The sequence below is a fragment of the Oryzias melastigma genome, unplaced genomic scaffold (assembly GCF_002922805.2).
Source record: "Oryzias melastigma strain HK-1 unplaced genomic scaffold, ASM292280v2 sc00236, whole genome shotgun sequence".
NCBI classification, from domain to species: domain Eukaryota; kingdom Metazoa; phylum Chordata; class Actinopteri; order Beloniformes; family Adrianichthyidae; genus Oryzias; species Oryzias melastigma.
In genome coordinates this window covers 63,001-82,552 of record NW_023416886.1, presented here as the reverse complement: position 1 = coordinate 82,552, position 19,552 = coordinate 63,001, and the positions used below count along the sequence as shown (strand labels likewise).

At 40.4% G+C, this 19,552-nt stretch overlaps 1 protein-coding gene across 4 annotated transcripts in view; it reads left to right on the top strand.

Annotated features, from left to right (window-relative positions):
* The window catches only part of herc1 (HECT and RLD domain containing E3 ubiquitin protein ligase family member 1), a 100,737-nt gene that overhangs the window by 23,076 nt on the left and 58,109 nt on the right, over nucleotides 1-19,552 (top strand). For all 4 annotated transcript variants that reach the window (XM_024263076.2, XM_024263078.2, XM_024263077.2 and 1 more), the window contains exons 7-18: nucleotides 458-601; nucleotides 827-954; nucleotides 4,036-4,180; nucleotides 4,981-5,152; nucleotides 6,843-6,977; nucleotides 7,052-7,217; nucleotides 7,701-7,826; nucleotides 9,773-9,997; nucleotides 10,890-11,042; nucleotides 12,445-12,577; nucleotides 16,075-16,266; nucleotides 18,079-18,303. In XM_024263076.2, the coding sequence (XP_024118844.1) occupies nucleotides 458-601; nucleotides 827-954; nucleotides 4,036-4,180; nucleotides 4,981-5,152; nucleotides 6,843-6,977; nucleotides 7,052-7,217; nucleotides 7,701-7,826; nucleotides 9,773-9,997; nucleotides 10,890-11,042; nucleotides 12,445-12,577; nucleotides 16,075-16,266; nucleotides 18,079-18,303 (1,944 nt within the window). The remainder of the gene's footprint in view (nucleotides 1-457; nucleotides 602-826; nucleotides 955-4,035; nucleotides 4,181-4,980; nucleotides 5,153-6,842; nucleotides 6,978-7,051; nucleotides 7,218-7,700; nucleotides 7,827-9,772; nucleotides 9,998-10,889; nucleotides 11,043-12,444; nucleotides 12,578-16,074; nucleotides 16,267-18,078; nucleotides 18,304-19,552) is intronic.

Genomic DNA, 19,552 nt, shown 5'->3' with positions numbered 1-19,552 from the left:
TGTAAGTCAATGGGACTTTGGCCTTTTTGGAACCCAGTGGTACTTCCTATATGGAACACGGAAGGAGGGGGGCTTGTTCAGTCCAGTTTTTTCTTATACAGTCAATGGTGGCGGTGTAGAGCTGCTCAAAGAGGCTCAGTGCACTCTGCTGCCGACTAGTGGTTGGAGGTTAAAGTCCCCCTATGACAATTTTTTTTTTAATAAAAAGAAAACGTTCTTTGTGTTTTAGTTATGATTATGAAGGTTTTTAACCAAAATCCCACAACCTAAATGTCTCCAAAAGCCATTTTTCATGTTGATCTAAAGCCTCAGTCTGAAAAATATCTTCTGGGGGGGGGGCGTGACTTTTGGAGCTGAACGTATCTGCTCCTTCACGGTTCTGGGACTTGAGCAGAGAAAAGGTAAATATTGAGCAATTTTTTTGTCTAATTTTCATATGTTAATGTTGCGATTATAGGTCATGGTGACAGCAACAGCCGCAACATTCCTACCCTGGTGAAAGACATAAGCAATGTTGGAGAAGTGTCATGTGGAAGCTCCCACACCATTGCTCTGTCAAAGGATGGACGCACTGTCTGGTCGTTTGGAGGAGGAGACAATGGTGTGTAAATCTCAAGTGTGACCTGCTCTTTTTTTGCAAATAATTGACTCAAATAAGAGTAAAAAATTTCAGATTTATTTCCTGTATTTCAAGATTTTAACTTTCACTCCACATCATTTGTTTGGATGTCGTGTTCAATTTATCACTAGCGCAAATGTCAAAGTTACACACAGTTCATTGTGCTGCTAAAATAACAAACAGTTTAAAGTCCTTGTTCTTCTTCAGGCAAACTGGGTCATGGTGACACCAATCGAGTCTATAAGCCAAAAGTGGTCGAGGCCCTGCAGGGAATGTTCATCAGGAAGGTGTGTGCAGGAAGCCAGTCGTCTTTAGCCCTCACCTCCACTGGTCAGGTACGTTGTTCTACACTTAGTGAGTGTTGTCATTTGTTGGCAGTATTACCTTATCTAGCTTGGACCAGGAAAAAATGAACAAATAAAGTCAATATTTTCTGTTTAGTAAGAACATGTTATGCTCAAACATGGCCCACCTTTTTGTAAAATTTACCTCACCCTGGTTAACATGGCAGAAAATCCCTTTTTGCCTAAAGCTGTGCTTTCCTCCAGTTAGGGCTGGGCAATAAAACGATAATTATTTTTATTGCAATATTACTTTTTTTCGATAGTGAAATGAGACTATTGCGATAAACTTTCGTTTTAAATGAACACGGGAGAAACCCCCGGAAGACCCGCCCTTCTTCTTCTTCTGGAGTGGCTGATTCTAGGAGCCCAGACTGAGAGGGGGGGCACGGAGGCCCCGAATGATGACAAAAGGACAAAACAGAAAACATTATTTCAGTAAACCAATAACCAATATATAATCGTAAATACTTTTTTTTTAATGTCAAGGTAACGATGTTTATATATTTTGTTTTGGAAACATCGTCACCGGACCCCCCTCCTCTAAATTGAAAATGGTTCGGTCCGACTGAATTATTCTTCCGCAGCTGTTTGTTACCGACAAACCCACAGAGTGTGAGGGAGAGAAGACACGCTTTAAAATCAAGAGTTTAAAACCTAATTTAAAGCAGAACCTCCATGAAAAAAGAAAAAAAGGAGACAGTCTGTCTATTGCCGCGCGTCACGTGTCACGCTGGCCTGAAAGAGGAGAGAAGGAGAGACTGCGCGTGCTCGTAACGGGGGCGGGGCTGAAAGAGGAGAGAGGGAGAGACTGCGCGTGCTCGTAACAGGGGGGCGGGGCTGAAAGAGGAGAGAGGGAGAGACTGCGCGTGCTTGTAACACCTGCGCGCAGGGGGGCGGGGACTCGATTGTGGCCCTGGAGTTGAGATGAGTTTGAGGGTTTTGTTAAAATATTAACCAAAAGCTTTTGTATAGAGCTTCGAATTCGAATAATTTGTTTTATTATGTATCAATAATGAATTTGTTAGTTACATTTGTGCCGTTGATGCTCATTTCTTAATGAGGTGATCTAATAATAGTAAAATAAACTTGTTTTTAACAACTCCTGACATGACACTAAATGAAGAGATCTTATGTGTTTGATCAATCCTCCAACATGTACACATGTCAGATGACTGAGTGAAATGATGATTAAATCTATTATCAGAACTGTTTATTTTAAGTTTACATTTTATTATCTTCTGCTGCACAGCAGTACCTATAGTTTATGTTCAGAAGAAATTAGAAAATAATATAAAAATAACTGCAATATATTTGCTGCTTTAGAACAATGTTTTTAAGACTTAATTTTAATTTGAAAGGATCTTGTATGTGCTGCAGATTAAAATAAATCAGAAAATCTGTTCAGCCTATTAAAAACGCACAACCGTTATGGTTTAACTATTGTGTACATTATGTATATGTACAGTATTTAATAGAAATATTTAAATGTTCCTCACAGTTAGTTTCAATACTACAGTTAATACAGAAAATAATGAAAGTTTCATTTGAACTAACTAAGATTTAATGGGGGGGCAAAGTTAAGGTGTAAACATCTGAAGTCCTAAAGCTGTTGGCAATAAAGATTACTTTGATTATTTGATTTATATCGTTTTTAATATCGTTATCGCACAATATGAAAAAAACGATATCGCAATATGAAAATTCCCATATCGCCCAGCCCTACCCCCAGTCAAACATGGCCTCTTCTATTAAAAAAAAAATATTAGGATGCTAGTAGTCATCCTGTTTCTCAAGATCCCCCACTTGTTTTTCAACCTTTCCTTTTCTACTCTCTGCCAATTATCTGGATACGGCAGGGGTCAGAAACCTTTAACAGTGAAAGAGCCATTTGGGCTTGTTTTCTGTTGATCCAAACCTAGAAGGAGCTGCATAGTCTTACTTTAGCCTTGGACAACTGTTGGATTGGCATTCATGACCTTCTTTTTTTTTAAAATAATAAATATGAATCACTTGTATTTTTTGCACGAACAAAAGCAAAAGTATGAGAAGAACCCTAGCATCTCTCAAAATTGTATTTTATCTTATTTTTTTTTATTCTTTTGACAGAAGCTCAAATAATCAAAATCAAAGATGATCTGTGCCAAAGAGGATTGTCTCAGTACAGCTCTGGGCAGCTATTAACCATTGTTGTGCAGCATAAGATAATATGTGCTTTTAACTCATAAAAGTTTAAACTTTTTACCAAAGTTTTGCATATAAAATCTGTTCATTCTGGAGGTAGAGTTGAACAAACAAGACGTCTTCAGGTCAACGGGATGTAAAAACCTACAGAGTTTATCATCTATGTGAACCTCAGAGATCAATTTATACATTTAACTAATCAAATAAATGCTAATTAAGTAATTCTTATTTTAAAAAATTGCTTTTTTAAATTTATTTTGTTCTTCTTCCCCTCTTTTTCCTCAGCAGTCTTACACTGCTGGGTTTTGTTATTTTAGTTTGGATCTTGGTAGTCTTAGTTTTCAGGCTTTGTTTATTTGTTTTCTTTAGGTAGTTTTGGTTATGCAGCCATCATCAGGAGCTGCTGACTCTGACGGTCGACATGGCTGGGTCAGCAGTCTCCATGTGTCGTTCACTTTCAGCTTATCCCTTTCGGGGTCGCCACAGCGTAGCAGCACCCACTGTTTCGCATCAGTGATTTGGCAGTTTTTTACGTCGGATGCCCTTAGTCTCCATCACTTATTTTATGTTTGTCCAAGGAGCCACAATGGAGAGATAAAAGAGCCACAGGTGGATCTAGAGCTGCTGGTTGCAGACCCCTGGGATAGGGGAACTGCAGATTTTAGTTGAACCCATTTCACCCAGATAATCATCAGCAAGAGATGCAGACACTGTTATAAAATAAGTGATGTGGTGAATCCCAGAACCACGATTGGGCCAGCTTCTTAACAAAACATATAAATGACACTACTTGTGTCCCTCAAAATATGTTTTCCAATTGTAACTCAAACATGGAGGACGGACAAAAGCAGCCAAACTCCATGAAGCTGTCTCTGTTCGGTTTGTTTTCAGGTGTATGCTTGGGGCTGCGGTGCCTGCCTAGGTTGCGGTTCCTCAGAGGCCACGGCGCTCCGACCCAAACTGATTGAGGAGTTAGCCACCACCAGAGTGGTAGACATCTCCATTGGGGACAGCCACTGCCTGGCTCTGTCTCATGGTAATCTGGTCATGCTTATTAATGCTACTGCTTTCACATTGTCTTTGCTTCTGCGGGTGGTGATTTTCAAACAGATAGAGTTAAATTCAATGCAAGACATTGAGTCAAGAAGGCAGAGCCGCTCTGCCTGCTGAATCCTCTTAAAGGACCTATATAATGCTATCTGTTTTGTGAGCTTTCTTTCCTACTCTAAATCTCTGAGGCTCCGCATTTGAATCCTCGTGAGTGCCGTACATTTTCATGATGTCAACCTAGAGCCGGCCTCAGCAGCATATCAGAGCACAGGTTTTAACCCTTCTGCTGTCCTTGGTTTGTTTACATTAAAAGTGGGGTCATCTGGACCCCACAAGACAGTGCGCTGAACTTTTTTTATCAGTGATTTTTGAGTTTCACTAATGTCCATGGCAGACATAAAATCCTGTCCACCTTTGTCCACATTTGTCATGGAAGGAATCACACATCAATATGTGGGTGGAGTCGACCCCAAAGAGATCGGAAGGGTGGATCAAAATACAGCTTTGGGGTTGTTTATAAGAGAAATGAACATTATAATATACTTAAAAGCTCAAAACATTGATTTTTGCATGGTAATAAGCCCATGTTGACATGGTGTGATTCTATGTGCTTTAGCCCGTTGCAATAAACATGGTGTAATAGCAGATCATGTTTGTTTAGTCTGTTACTCAACTTTCTGAGACCTGGGATACGTTTAATAGTCAGTTAACAAATATTGCTAAAATAATTTAAAAAATTGAGATGTATTTTTGTTGTTGTTGTTTTTTTACTAAACTGCAATCCAGACAATGAAGTTTATGCATGGGGAAACAACTCCATGGGTCAGTGTGGCCAGGGGAACTCCACAGGACCCATCACCAAACCCAAGAAGGTTGTTGGCTTGGATGGAGTTGCCAGTCAACAGATTTCCGCTGGGACATCCCATAGTCTGGCCTGGACAGCTCTGCCAAGGGATAGGTAAGCTACCTGCAGGAAAAAAGCTCCAGCTTCACAATAAATACTATTGGATGGAGAAAGGCCAATATGCTGCTCTTTCTGTTGACCTCTAGTACAGAAACTGACCTTCAGAGGTACCTGAATGGTTGAGAAATGTTTTCTGCTCAGGCTCTCGCTCCTGTTTTTTCTTTTTTTCTTTTTTTACCTTTTGGTTAGAAATAGGAAATATTCTGTTTAAAATATGATCACAACCTGGTGGTACACTGGAAAGACTTGGCAGATCTTAACGTACTGTGAGGGTCTGTTGGCAACGCTTGGCTGAGCTCTTTGTCAGGGAGTTGTGGTTGCAAGGTACCTGGTGGTGGACACCGGAAGTAATGGATGCTGTCAAGCTGAAGAAAGAGTCCTATCAGGCCAGGCTGACTTGTGGGACTCTAGAGGCAGCTGACAGGTCCTGGCGCCCTAATCAAGCTGTGACTCGGGCTGTTTTGGAGGCAAAAACTGGGTGCTGGAAGGAGTTTGGTGAGGGCATGGAGAAGGACTATTGGTTGACCTCAAACTAACCTCAAAAGAGGTGCTTCAGGAGGGGAAAGCAGTTTTCTGCAGGCAGCGTTTTCAGTCTAGGTGGGGATCTGCTGACTTCAACTGGGGACATTGTCGGGCAGTGGAAGGAAAACTCTCAGGATCTCCTGAATCCTGCTGACACGCCTTCTTTTAGGAAGCAGGGGCTGAGGACACTGGGGTGGAACTGTCCATCACCCAAGCGGAGGTCGCTGAGGTAGTCAAAGAGCTCCTCGGTGGTAAGGCTCCAGGGGTAGATGAGGTTCACCCCGAGTGCCTCGAGTCTCTGGATCCTGTTGGAGTGTCTTGGCCGACTCGTCTCTGCAGCACTGCGTGGCATGTGTGATAAAGGACTCCAATTGATGTCTCTTACTATATGTTTTACCAAGTGGATCAACTGAAAGGGAACAGGACCAGATTGTGATTAGACTTCCTGAAGACAAAGAGAGGGGGGGGGGGGGTATAGCCTTTCTTAGTGTTGGCATGTAATGTATTTAAAGTCCTGCTCTTCCATGTTGGACGGTCCACAAGCTGATTGAAAGTTGACAATGTTCCATCCGGGTTGATGTATTTAAAGTGGTCAGTGAATTGAACTTAGGTGTGTGTGTTCTGCAGCCTAGCACAAGTATAGTGTTTCATGCAACTGTAGGGTTTGTCTTTGGTAGAATGTAAACTCCAATTAAGATGGCAGCAGGGGGGTTCCCTTGGTAAATAACAGGGTGGTACACCCACAGCCAAAAGTTCAATTTCTGAAGTGCAGAGATGTTCCTTCATGGTTCTATGCCTAGAATGATGTCATTTATCCTTCTCAAACACACATCCACAAGTACCAAAGCAATTCAAGAGAAACGCCTTCACCAGCGTAACAATAAACATACATGTAGGATAAGGAATATACATTAACATTAGTTAAAATGTTTAGAAAGAGTTTAGATAGGAGTTACATAAATGCACACAGGCAAAAGCAGTTCAACTGTAACAAGGGAGGCAGAACTTTGTTTTAAAATTCTAAGTCTTCCAACAACAATTCAAGCAATTTTTACATTTTAAGTCGAATCATAAATGTGTGAAACTAAATCAAATTGTTTTTTTGGCAAGTTATGCTCAGTCCCTTCAGTCCCATTTCTGTTTTTTTGTGTTGGTTCCCTAGGCAGGTGGTTGCATGGCATCGACCTTATTGTGTGGACCTTGAGGAGAGCACCTTCTGCCACCTGCGCTCTTTCCTTGAGCGCTACTGTGAGGGTATTAACAGCGAAGTTCCTCCCCTGCCCTTCCCCTCATCCAGGTAGCCATAGGCAGAGAGAAAGCTGTCCCAGGTGGCTTTTGACAAAGATACTGACTCATTTTGTGCAATTGCAGGGAACATCATAACTTCCTAAAGCTGTGTCTTCAGCTTCTCTCCAATCATCTAGCTCTGGCTTTGGCGGGGGGCGTGGCTACAAGTATTCTTGGTCGGCAGGCCTGGCCTCTGAGGAACCTGCTCTTTAGACTGATGGACTCCTCTGTGCCCGATGAGATTCAAGAGGTATGATGGTGATGAATATAGTGAACCCTTAAACCTAACTTTTTTTTTTCTAGTATGGTGGAACAAAATTATCACATTCCACAAAAAGAAAAATTCTGTCCTGAAAAGTGTAGGTTGAACCTACACAACGGCATGCTGTTGTTCTTCATGAACACAAAAAACAGTTAAACTTTAACCGCTAGATGTTAGTGAAGCTACTACTGTAAAAACTACTTCAAGATACTTGTTTACCAGCCTAATTAATTTTGTTTTCAGCTTATTTTTACTTTTACTGTTTTTATATTGAGTAAGCTTTCTTGGATGTTTTGAAATAGAACATAATGTGGTTTAAGGTATTATTACAAAAAATGTTTGATCCCAAAGTCTAAACAGTGTTTGCTGTTCAAAGATCACTGTAGAGTTCATCAGTAATTGCAGAACTGCTCATTAGGAGGTCCAACCGAGTACGTCAAGTGGAATGGAATGATTGAAACTGTTTTTTAGGCAGTGATTGAGACTCTGTCAGTGGGGGCCACCATGCTTCTGCCCCCCCTCAGAGAGAGGATGGAGCTCCTTCACACCTTACTGCCCCAGGGCCCCGACAGATGGGAGAGTCTCTCCAAAGGACAGGTACTTCCATTTTTAAATGTGGTGCACTGTGGGTTAGACCTAGCCGAGTTTAATCTTTACGTTCACAGGTTTTAAAACATTAAGTAAGTAAATATTTATTTCTATTGCACCTTTCCCAGATAAAAATCACAAAGAAGACAGAATAAAATTACAGCCAGTCATACACATTTTGCAGATACATAAACATAACATAAAAGACAGTAAAAGCAGGGTAAAACACAATAAAAGACAAAAATAAATTACCTAAAAGCTCTTTTGAATAAAACACCTTGACCTGTCTTTTAAAACACTCAACAGAGTTTATCTGTTGTACCGACAACGGGAGGTAGTTCCAAAGATGAGGAGCAACGGCTTGAAAGGCAACTTCTCCTCTGGTTTTAATGGGTACATTGGGGTGATATCAAAAACAAAACAGCATTTTGATCTGTTCACGCATTTCTGAGTAATTTTCTAAAAAGCTGCCTTCTCAGCAGCAGCCCCTCCTATACCCATGAAAACTAGTGGGTCCTCACGATCTGACATCACAGAGTGAGAGCAAAAAAACTGAATGGATCTGGGTGGATTTAGATCCTGGACGAGCCCCCAATTTATGTTACGCCCCATTTGGTCTAGGGGTGCGGGACCTAACATAAAGGTAAACTAAATAAGAAATGTGTAACAAAACACAACAGAATTGTCTCCAATAAAAAGTATAACAATATTTATTTACAAGAAAAAACAGCCAAACAATAACTAAAAGTGAAGCACAAATCTTCAGGGTGAACCAAGGCCAAAATAACAAACAAAACCCCAACTAACTCAACCCAGGGAGCTTACCTGCAAAATAAATAGTAAAACAATGACAAACACTAACCTCCCTTTACTAACATAAACAGGAGAAAAGTCATACTAAAGAAAATGGCAGTCCACCCCTACAGCTTCAGGGGTCAGAAATTCAGTTCCAAGTAGGATCCATTATGATTTACACGGTTCTACAGAAACAGAAAGAAGCAGCTTCAATCGGTTCCTCTTTTCAGTGCTTAGTTTCAGTGAAAATCTATCTGTCTTTGGACATGTCAATCACTTCTACTCTGTTCAGTACTTTGAAGTTCTAGACCATCCTTCTGCCTTTCTTGTGATGGTGGGCTTCTATAAGACCGCTGACAAGGCGAGCACGAGAGCACACAGCTCTCGAATGTCTGGCTGCATTTCACAGCTGATCATTTGACAGGTCGCTGTGTCGCATCAGCCAATCAGGAACTCAGCTTTGAGCTTTTTGTAGAACTCCTTTCAAGAAATAAACCTGATCAAAGTCATCCGTGCCTTCCACTCATTAGAAGTGTGACATTCACAGACACTCACACGCAGTTGCAGCATCAAGCTCAGATCACTTTTTTGACAGTCGGCGAGCAGCAAATAGAGGGGCGGGCCAACGGTTTGCGGCCCGGAGTTTGGGGAGCTCTGATTTAATGGGAACAGCCAGCAGTCAAAAAACTATGACACCTGAAATGTTAATTTTTGAAGGTGTTAGCCATTTGTCAATTTGTGACGATTTGGGAAGGAAAATGTGTTGATTTGGGAAGATGTAGGTATTATTTTTTATTACTGAAGCACTGAAATTGGCACTAGATAGGAACCGAAATCGAAACAAAAGAATCCCACCCCAGATTTACCTTACCATTTCTTTACAGGATTTATCATTATGTGCTTAAAACCTTTAATCAGATATTTTTTACCATACCAACACAGATTCAGGTCATTAATGGTATCACTAAATCTCCTGATATTGTAAGTAGACTTTTTCATATTATGATTATTTGCAGATAATAGGTGGCTGGCAAATACTCTAACAAAAAAAAAAAAAAGGTGATTAATCACGATTATTTTTTTTCCTAGATATGCGATTAACTAATTATTTTTTCATCGATTCCTGGCCCTAATATATATATCTGTCTGTGTGTGCTCAGAGGATGCAGCTGGACATAATCCTGACCAGCCTTCAAGACCACACCCATGTGGCTTCGCTTCTGGGTTACAGTTCCCCCGCTGACGGCCCTGAGATCCTTCCTTCTGGTTTGTCTTTCTCTCCTTCACCCGACCCCGCCTACTGCTCCCCAAGGGGGGGGCACCCTGACACTCACCTGGCAGAGATCCTCATGAAGACGTTGCTCAGGAACCTCGGCTTTTACACTGTAAGTGCCTGATGATGCGGTTTGAGAAGCGTTATTGATCATTGAGTGAGTTCATCAGTCAGCATTCGGATGCTTTTAGAATCGATTATAGCAACTATGAAGCAGACAGGAAATGATCAGGAAGTTGATTTGTAAAACACCAGCGTTATCTCCCCGTCTCCATCACTTTGGTTGGTAGAAAGCAAAACAAAGTGAGTCATCTGTAGCAGTAAGTTCTCCTAACCTGCTGCTTATTTCCTGGCAGAGCAATTCTGTGCAAAAGGCTTTTATTGATTGTGGCTCAGATACTCATAGATGGGCATAAAGCTTGTCGCCTGGAGGAGAACCGGCCTCTTTTATTTACTCTGGCTCTTTAGTTTGTCTCGGAGTCACTCTGTTTTCAACTAAATGGGTTAAAGAACTGAACAGGTAATATATTGATTCTGTGAATGGAATGAATATTGAAGTTTAAAATTACAAGTCGGGCTGCACGGTGGCTCAGTGGTTAGCGCTCTTGCCTCACAACAAGAAGGCCCCGGTTCGACTCCCGGCTGGGACCTTTCTGTGTGGAGTTTGCATGTTCTCCCCGTGCATGCGTGGGTTTTCACCGGGGACTCCGGCTTCCTCCCACCATCCAAAAACATGCTTCATAGGTTAATTGGTGACTCTAAATTGCCCCTAGGTGTGAATGTGAGAGTGAATGTGTGTGATTGAGGCCCTGTGACGGACTGGAGACCTGCCCAGGGTGAACCCCGCCTTCGCACTTCAGTAGCCGGGTTAGGCTCCGGCACCCCCGCGACCCCGAAAGGGAAGAAGCGGTCAAGAAGATGAATGAATGATTATTTCCAAACTAAGTTTCAGGACTCCAGCGTTTGGCTTAGGCGTGATGTAACTCTTTGTTTGTGTGGCTCAGGACCAGGCGCTGGGAGAGCTGGAGAAGAACAGCGACAAGCTGCAGCAGGGTACGTCGCCCTCAGACAGCAGCCAGCCTGCTCACCTCCACCAGCTGCTATGCTCACTGCAGAAGCAGCTGCTGGCCTACTGCCACATCAATGCTGTCACAGAGGTATGGATCCTGAAGGCACATTTACAAGACCAAACACTGCTTTGGGGGCATTTAGCACATTATGGAGTAGTGTTGGGTAGTTATGAACCCTTAATATCAGTTATAAATAAATAATTTTATGTGGAAGAATCAAAGTGACAGTCTGAGCACTATGAGGTCAGGTTGATGGTTAGCTCAGCTAAAAAAAAACAAAACAAAACAAAAAAAAACGAGACAACGTGTCAAAATCAAGGCCCGGGGACCGGATCCGGTGTTATCTTGTGCTCATTTCACTAGTATAATTTTGACAACATATTATATTATTTTTAAAGTTTAAATTGATTTATTCTGGAATGAAAATTCTTGCCTTTTTATTATTCATATTTATATAAAAAAGTTACGGTTTTAAAGTTTTAAAAATTGGTAATTCTGCTAGCTTTTTGGACTATTTTAGCATTTACCAAGATTTTATAGGCTATTTCTGAGTTCAGCTAATATTTTAGCTACATGCTAGCTATTTTGGCTAATTTAGGATTTTTTAAAAAGTTTTTTAGGTTGTTTTGGAGTTAGGCTAATATTTACATGCTAGCCTTTTTTGGCTAACTAAAGTTTTTTTTGGTTTTAGGCTACTTTGGCATTTAGTTAATATGTTAGCTAGCTATCAGCTGCAACATTTTTAGCTATCAATTTCAGCATCTTCAGGGACCAAATTCAGCTTACCGCATTCACACTAGCATTATCGCAGGTAATGCAATATATCTAGTTCATAATTATGTTAAAAAGTCATTGTTTAAAAAATCGAAAAAAAAAAAATAGTTTTAGAGTGTTAAATAAATGTTTATCGTGTTCAGCTTTGGATTTGATCAAAACCAATTTAACAAAAACACCTTTTTTAAGTTGACCACTGATTTAGATTACTTTGTGGTCACTGAGGTTCTCTACTTCTTGTAAATCATCTATAACTTTTCTGTTAGTTTGAAATGTCAAATTTGAGCCAGTTTTTATTTTTAATCATTAAAATTGTATTTATTTCTGGTAGAACTTAAACCACACATTTCTTTGTTTTTCTCGTGTACTTACTGGTAAACAGGACGGTAAATGTTCCAGGTTGCCAAGTACAATGTTTATTTAGGGTTGGTTGGAATTCTTTAGCTTTTTGTCAAAATACCAACTTTCTGAAGAAGGTTAACTGCAGAGTCTCATTTGTTTGGAACTTGTTTATTTGGAGGTTTTATGTTGTGTACAGTTGGGTCTCCCAGCTGATTCTGAAAGTGTTTCTTTGATTGAATCAGATGAAGAATTCTCATTCTGTAGCTGTTTCCATTATATCAAACATCCTTTTAGGATGTTCACTTCAGAAGACTTTGTGTTGTTTAGTGTTAACTTGAAGAGATGTAGTGACCCAAAGATATATGTTGTGCAGAATTCCAGCAGCGTGGCTCTGCTCCACAAACACCTGCAGCTGCTTCTGCCTCACGCCACAGACATCTTCTCTCGATCAGCCGTTCTCATCAAGGAGAGTTCTGGGAATGGAAGCATAAGAGAGAAGCTGCAAGGTGAGCAGGAAAGAGCAACTCTTTCTGTTTGTTTGAAATTTTCAGCATCTGCATTCATTGATGTGGTCTCTTCTTCAGAAGCAGCAGTTCAGGTTTTGTTCTCATGCATCCTTCAGTTGGAATAAACTGATCTGTGTTCACATCTGTGAACTGGGACACCCCCCCAAACCTTTTCCTTTTGATTTTCAGAAGAAACTTCAGATAAAAAAATGGGGAATAGCCATTAGTAAGAATGAACAATCAGAAATGTTTAACTGTTTAAATCCAGGGTTTCCGCGGGGTCTTAAAAAGTCTTAAAGCCTTGAATTTGAAAATGTAAGGTTTCAAAATGCATTAAAAAGTCATACATTTTGATATCTTGGTCTTAAAAATGTTAGTTTAAAACTTTTTCCCTATAACTTTTCTGGTCTAAAATTTACATTTTTTAACACCGATTATGTAATTAAAGCGCATTTATCAACATCACGCTGGATACCAACCGCAGATTAAAAAAAAAAAACAGACGAAGACGAGGGGGGGGGGGCATCTGAGGGTGAGCACCCGCTTCAGTCTTACATCACAGCGTAAAGTACAAGGAGGTGAGAAGCTGGTAGTGACAGATGTTTTTGTAGAGCTTGTAGCAATAAATAAACCTGATTTATTTCTCAACATCATCTGTGTCTTCATACATTCTAAGTGAGATATCCACAGACACCGTTCCTAAAAGCGATCATCCTTAGAACATAAACTGGTTGTTCCTCCCACATGCAGCCGCGGCGTAGAGCTCAGCAAGACATTTTTTGACAGGCGACGAGCAACAAATGTTTCGTGTCAAAAAAGAGTGGCGGGGCACCCGGATTTGTCTCACAAATCACGTTTGGTGTGAGAGCACCTATACAGTGGTGGACAAAAGTGTTGGTGCCCCTCAGTTAAAGAAGGACAAACCCATAATTCTCACTGAAATCACTCAAAACTTCCAAAAGTAACAATAAATTAAAAAATGTATTGAAAATGAAACAATCAAAATCAGCCATCACTTTTGAATTGATGATTAACATAATTATTTAAAAAAACAAACTAATGAAACAGGCCTGGACAAAAATGATGGTACCTCAATAAAAGATTGAAAACTATTTGACCAGAGTGACATGATTAACTCAGGTGTGTCATTTAATTCATATCACAGGTGTTTCCAAACTCATAATCAGTCAGTCTGCCTATGTAAAGAGAGACAAGTAGTCACTCTGCTGTTTGGTGAAAAGGTGTGTACCACACTGAACAAGGACAACAGAAAGCGAAGGAGAAAATTGTACCAGGACATCCGAAAAAAAATTATAGACAAACACCTTAAAGGTAAAGGCTATAAGACCATCTCTAAACAGCTTGAAGTTCCTGTGACAACAGTGGCTCATATTATTCAGAAGTTCAAGACCCACGGGACAGGAGCCAACCTCCCTGGACGTGGCCGCAAGATGAAAATTGATGACAAATTGAAGAGACGGACCGTTCGAATTGTATCCAAAGAGCCCAGAACAACCTCCAAAGAAATTAAAGGTGAACACCAAGGCCAAGGTACATCAGTGTCAGATCGCACCATTCGTCGTTGTTTGAGCCAAAGTGGACTTCATGGGAGGACACCACTGCTGAAAAGAAATCATAAAAAAGCGAGACTGGAATTTGCAAAAATGCATGTTGACAAGTCACAAAGCTTCTGGGAGAATGTCCTTTGGACAGATGAGACCAAACTGGAGCTTTTTGATAAGGCACATCAACTCTATGTTCATAGACTCAAAAACCAAGCATACGAAGAAAAGAACATTGTCCCTACGGTGAAACATGGAGGAGGCTCAGGAATGTTTTGGGGCTGCTTTGCTACATCTGGCACAGGGTGTCTTGAATGTGTGCAAGGTAGAATGAAATCTGAAGACTATCAAGGCATTCTGGAGAGAAATGTGCTGCCTAGTGTCAGAAATCTCGGTCTCAGTCGCAGGTCATGGGTCTTCCAACAGGACAACGATCCAAAACACACATCCAAAAACACCCAAGAATGGCTGAGAGAGAAAAGTGTTGGACTGTTATAAAGTGGTCTTCCATGAGCCCAGATCTGAATCCCATTGAACATCTGTGGAAGGAGCTGAAACATGCCATTTGGAGAAGACACCCATCAAACCTGAGACAACTGGAGCAGAGTGGGCCAAAATACCTGTTGACAGCTGCAGAACGCTCATTGACAAATACAGAAATCGGTTAATTGCAGTGATTGCCTCAAAAGGTTGTTTAACAAAATATTGAGTTATGGGTACCATCATTTTTGTCCAGGCCTGTTTCTTTTGTTTGTTTTTTTAAATAATTATGTTAATCATCAATTCAAAAGTGATGGCTGATTTTGATTGTTTAATTATCAATACATTTTTATTTATTGTTACTTTTGGAAGTTTAGAGTGATTTCAGTGAGAATTATGGGTTTGTCCTTCTTTAACTGAGGGGTACCAACACTTTTGTCCACCACTGTAATTATTCCTTTTGGGGTTAGGGGGTCGCTGAGGCCTGCTGCTTTTGGGTGGGGACGCCAACATTAGATAGATAGATAGATAGATAGGGTCTTTAATAATCCCTTAGGAAATTTAAATGTGGTCATCTGCTGACAATCGTAAAAAACATACACACATAAAGCACAATAAAAACAACAGGAGTCGTAGATTTAAAAACAAAATTAAAAGATTAAACAATAAATTAAAATTACAGGAATAAATAGTTAAATATCAATAGATTAAATAGATTAAAAATTAGTGGATTAAAATAATTAAAGGCTCCTCAGGTAATGCAGATTATTAGGGATTGCTGCATTTGTTTTAGATGCGGAACATCCAGGGTAAGAAAATACTTTCTAATCTCCTGTAAGCTTAGAAGGATGACTCTGAAATCGATCTTTAGATGTTGTTTTTTGACCAGAGCAAATTAAGAAAAAACATCAGAACCTTTTCAGTTACTCACCAATACTGAAACCACAGAGGACACGGCTATCAAAGAGAAGGACTCACAAGTCAGAAAGACAGAACAGGGAAAAAAGGATTGGAACCTAAATATTCCATAATAATTCTATAATATTAAATGATTTTTGTTTTGCTGTGTTGCTTTCTTCTCATCAGTCGCAATTAAAACAGATCGATCTAAAATTATTTGGTTTCTGTGAGAACTCACTGAACTATTTTCAGGTGATGTGAAAAAAAGTTTACATAACATCTAAAGAAACTTGGGATAAAATGGGTTTGTGATTGAAAAATGCCGTCTTCTTTTTACATCCCACCATGTTTGTGTCTCAGAGCGCTACTGTTTTTCTGTGACCTGATAACCACAAACTAATCAAAAATATTACATATCGGTGACAAATAATTGCGCTTTTGGAAAAGCTCCTGTGGATTATTTAGATTTATGCCAGATTTATTTATCTCAATAATTCTTAACATTGAATCATTTCCACAAATCTTCTCTACCTTGATGGATGTTTTTTGTTCCAGACGTGATCTACGTGTCTGCAGCGGGCAGCATGCTGTGTCAGATCATCAATGCACTGCTGCTGCTTCCTGTGTCGGTGGCAAGGCCGCTTTTGAGTCACCTGCTAGACATCCTGCCACCACTGGACCGTCTGAACCGTCTGCTGCCAGCTGCAGTGCCTCTGGAGGACCAGGAGCTGCAGTGGCCTCTCCACGGTGAGAAAACCAAATGTTATGACTATAACATCTGTTCCCTGAAGGAGAGGAACGAGGTACAACACATGTACTATGGGAAACCACGCCTGAAAGGGAACCTGTAGTTCCCTCTAGGGCTGGGCAATATATCCATAATATCGATTAAATCGAATTTGTTGTTTCAGAGGATTGATTTTTTGAAAATCTAGATTTTATTTTACCAGCTCTCTCCTCTCTGGGGTTCTGTAGTTTGGTGTAAAGTCATCCCGTCCGTCTCTTTCAAAGCACAGACATTAAAGATATAGCTAGCAGAGGAGCTTCCTCAGTGAGGCAGATACAGGGAAAAAGCTTGTTTTAATAAAAAAGAAAAACCCACCCACCACCCCTCTTCCTTGTCTCTGTGTAGCCTTTAGATCTTTGGCTGATGAAGCTGCAGAACATGCGGTGATTTCTGACAGAATCCAGACAGAACTGGAGGATAAAGCTGCTGGTCTACACACTGACGCTGGCATGCTACGATATTAGCTGCTAATGCTAACGAGCTGTTCCTGTGTCTCCTATATGTAAACACGGAGGATCAGTTCAAAGTTGAGCAATGTTTTAAGATGAGGCAGATAAATACAACATTAATTCATAGTACATTTATAAAAACTGTATGCATGTTTCACCGGGGACTCCGCCTTCCTCCCACCGTCCAAAAACATGCTTCATTGGTTAATTGTTGACTCCAAATTGCCCCTAGGTGAGAAAGTGAGATTGAATGTGTGTGTGATTGAGGTCCTGCAACAGACTGGCGACCTGTCCAGGGAGAACCCTGCTACCCCACCTTCGCCCATCAGTAGCTGGGATAGGCTCTGGCACCCCTGCGACCCCGAAAGGGACAAAGCTGACAAAAATATGAATGAATGAATGGATGGATGTATTTTATAGATGTAATAATACCAGACATTGTACTAACTTTATTAGTAGTCTCTCTGTAACATTACAGACAGAGCCAGCGTTGAGCCCCCACCTCATGAGAGCGGTAGCTAACAAAACAACTGCTGCATTTTGTTCTACAAACTTTGTTATAGTTTGTATTTAGTTGGACTTTGTCTTTGTGCCAATTCCCAAAGGACATGTTAAAATCCAATAGATTATGTCATTTGTAACCTTGAAAGAAAATAAACCGAGGCAAGAAATAATTTGATTATAATCGAATTTGGAATGAAAAAAATCAAAGATGAAATTTTTCTGGCCATATTGCCCAGTCCTAGTTCCCTCAGACATGCAAACACATGCTTCTGCTTTTGTTTTGCTCAGATTTATAGTTCTTTTTTTCATCAAGATAAAGATGGCATCATCCCAGCCCACTCCCAAAACTCAAAGATAAAATAAGTTTTTCTGAAGATTTACCGGGTCCAATGCTGTGATGTTGTTGATAAACTCATAACCCGACTGGCTCTGTCTGGAAGCATATTCAGTACACTAAGCAAATAAAAGCATCTAAAAAGGTGGAACAAAGAAAAAAACTCCTGGATGTGGTTCTTTAACAATTCTTATATTCTTTTTAATAACTATTATATAAAAACTAAAGTGAATATTCAAACCAGAGACGCTTGTGTCACGGCAGAAACAGGTTATTAAGTGAAATGGAAATCATAATTGATAGGTTATGTAGAAATGAAAGAGACATTTGTATGTGAAAACCTCCAGGTGTTTCTTTTGTTTCTGCAGTTGTCAGGGATGGAGAAGCTCTGCAGCCACAAACATTCCTGTCGTTGATGGGAATAGAGCTTTGTGAGGACATGTGGATGTTCTCCATCATGTAAATGCTTTTCTTTCCTTGACCAGGCATGTCCGACTTTGCTGAGCCCGCCTCCGGGACGTCGCTGCCACAGCCGTCACTTGCCTGGGTGTGGCTTGTGGATTTGGAGAGGACTGTGGCCCTGCTGGTGGGACACTGCCTGGGCGGGATGCTGCAGGGGTCCCCCACCTCGCAGGAGGAGCAGGACACGGCTTACTGGCTGAAAACTCCACTCTTCAGTAACGGACTAGAGATGGACATCCCTCAGCTCGGTAAAGAGAAAAAGCAGCACTGCTTGTTCTTAGAAATCTGTCTTTTTTGCTTCTGTAGAGAAAGGGTTTCTCTGTGAATATTTACAACTTCTTACTTAAAAAGATAAGATCATCTTTATTGATCTCACAGTTTGGAAATTCCGTTGCTATAACATCTCTTGGGATCAAATATCTATGAAGAAAAATAAGAATCACCCCGATTTATGCCTGTGTAATTCTTGATTTGTGCATAAGTTTGGATTTGCGTGTTCTTGATTTGTAACACATAAAATACATTATGTGCATAGATACAAAATTACAAATAAAAAAAATACAAAATACAATTTACACATGCAGAAATTAAAATTGAAACTAATTACACATACAAATCACTTGTTACACAAAACCTCAGCTACGCACAAATCTGTGGTGAAACACTTTACTTCACTTTGCTTTCCAAACTTGTCATTTCTGGGAATTCAGCTTCAACTTAAAACACATTTTTAAAAAAATTAATTATAATTTCATCCCATTTCCAATAAGAAAGTGTCTATTCGTACGTAATTTTCAAAAATCGTGCAGCCAGTGCTAAACTTTTTTCTTAATCGCACAGACCAAAACGATGGAGTTGGAGATTAAAACGCTGACTGACTGTGGATCTGAAGAAGCAGCGGGGCTGCTAGCGCTCGGAAATACACAACAACATCAGTTTATAGCTTTACAAACGTCATGCTAAAACAAAAAAACCAGACTTACATTTAAATGTAAACCTCTGTGGTTCAAAGCTTCACCCGCGTGAAGAAAAGCGCTTCTCCACCGCGCAGTACCGGTGCTAATTAGCTTGGCTAGAGTAACCCCTTAAAACAACTATGTCAGATATTTCTACTCTTTAAATGCAACAACATTTTGAAGGGTCAGGGAGAGTTTGGATTCAGCCCAATACACTGGAAATAATCGTGTTTGTATGTTTACCTTTGCTGGATTTCAGGCTGGCTTGTCTGCAAACGTCGCCTCAGGTTTTCTTGTGTTTTTGCCTGTGATGGTCGCTCCACACAACGTCTTGTTGAGGGTGGCGTTAAATATAACATTTGTCCCTACATGTACTTCTCTGTTTCTACCTGGAGTAGACATTTTTCACCTATATCACAGACACAATTCATTGAATTAGCATCTTCCCAGGCGGGCTGAAGAGCTCTGTGTTCTGATTGGATCGCTCTGCATTGGCTCCCGCCCTCCTCCACCAGCAGTCATTATGATTGGATATCGTCTT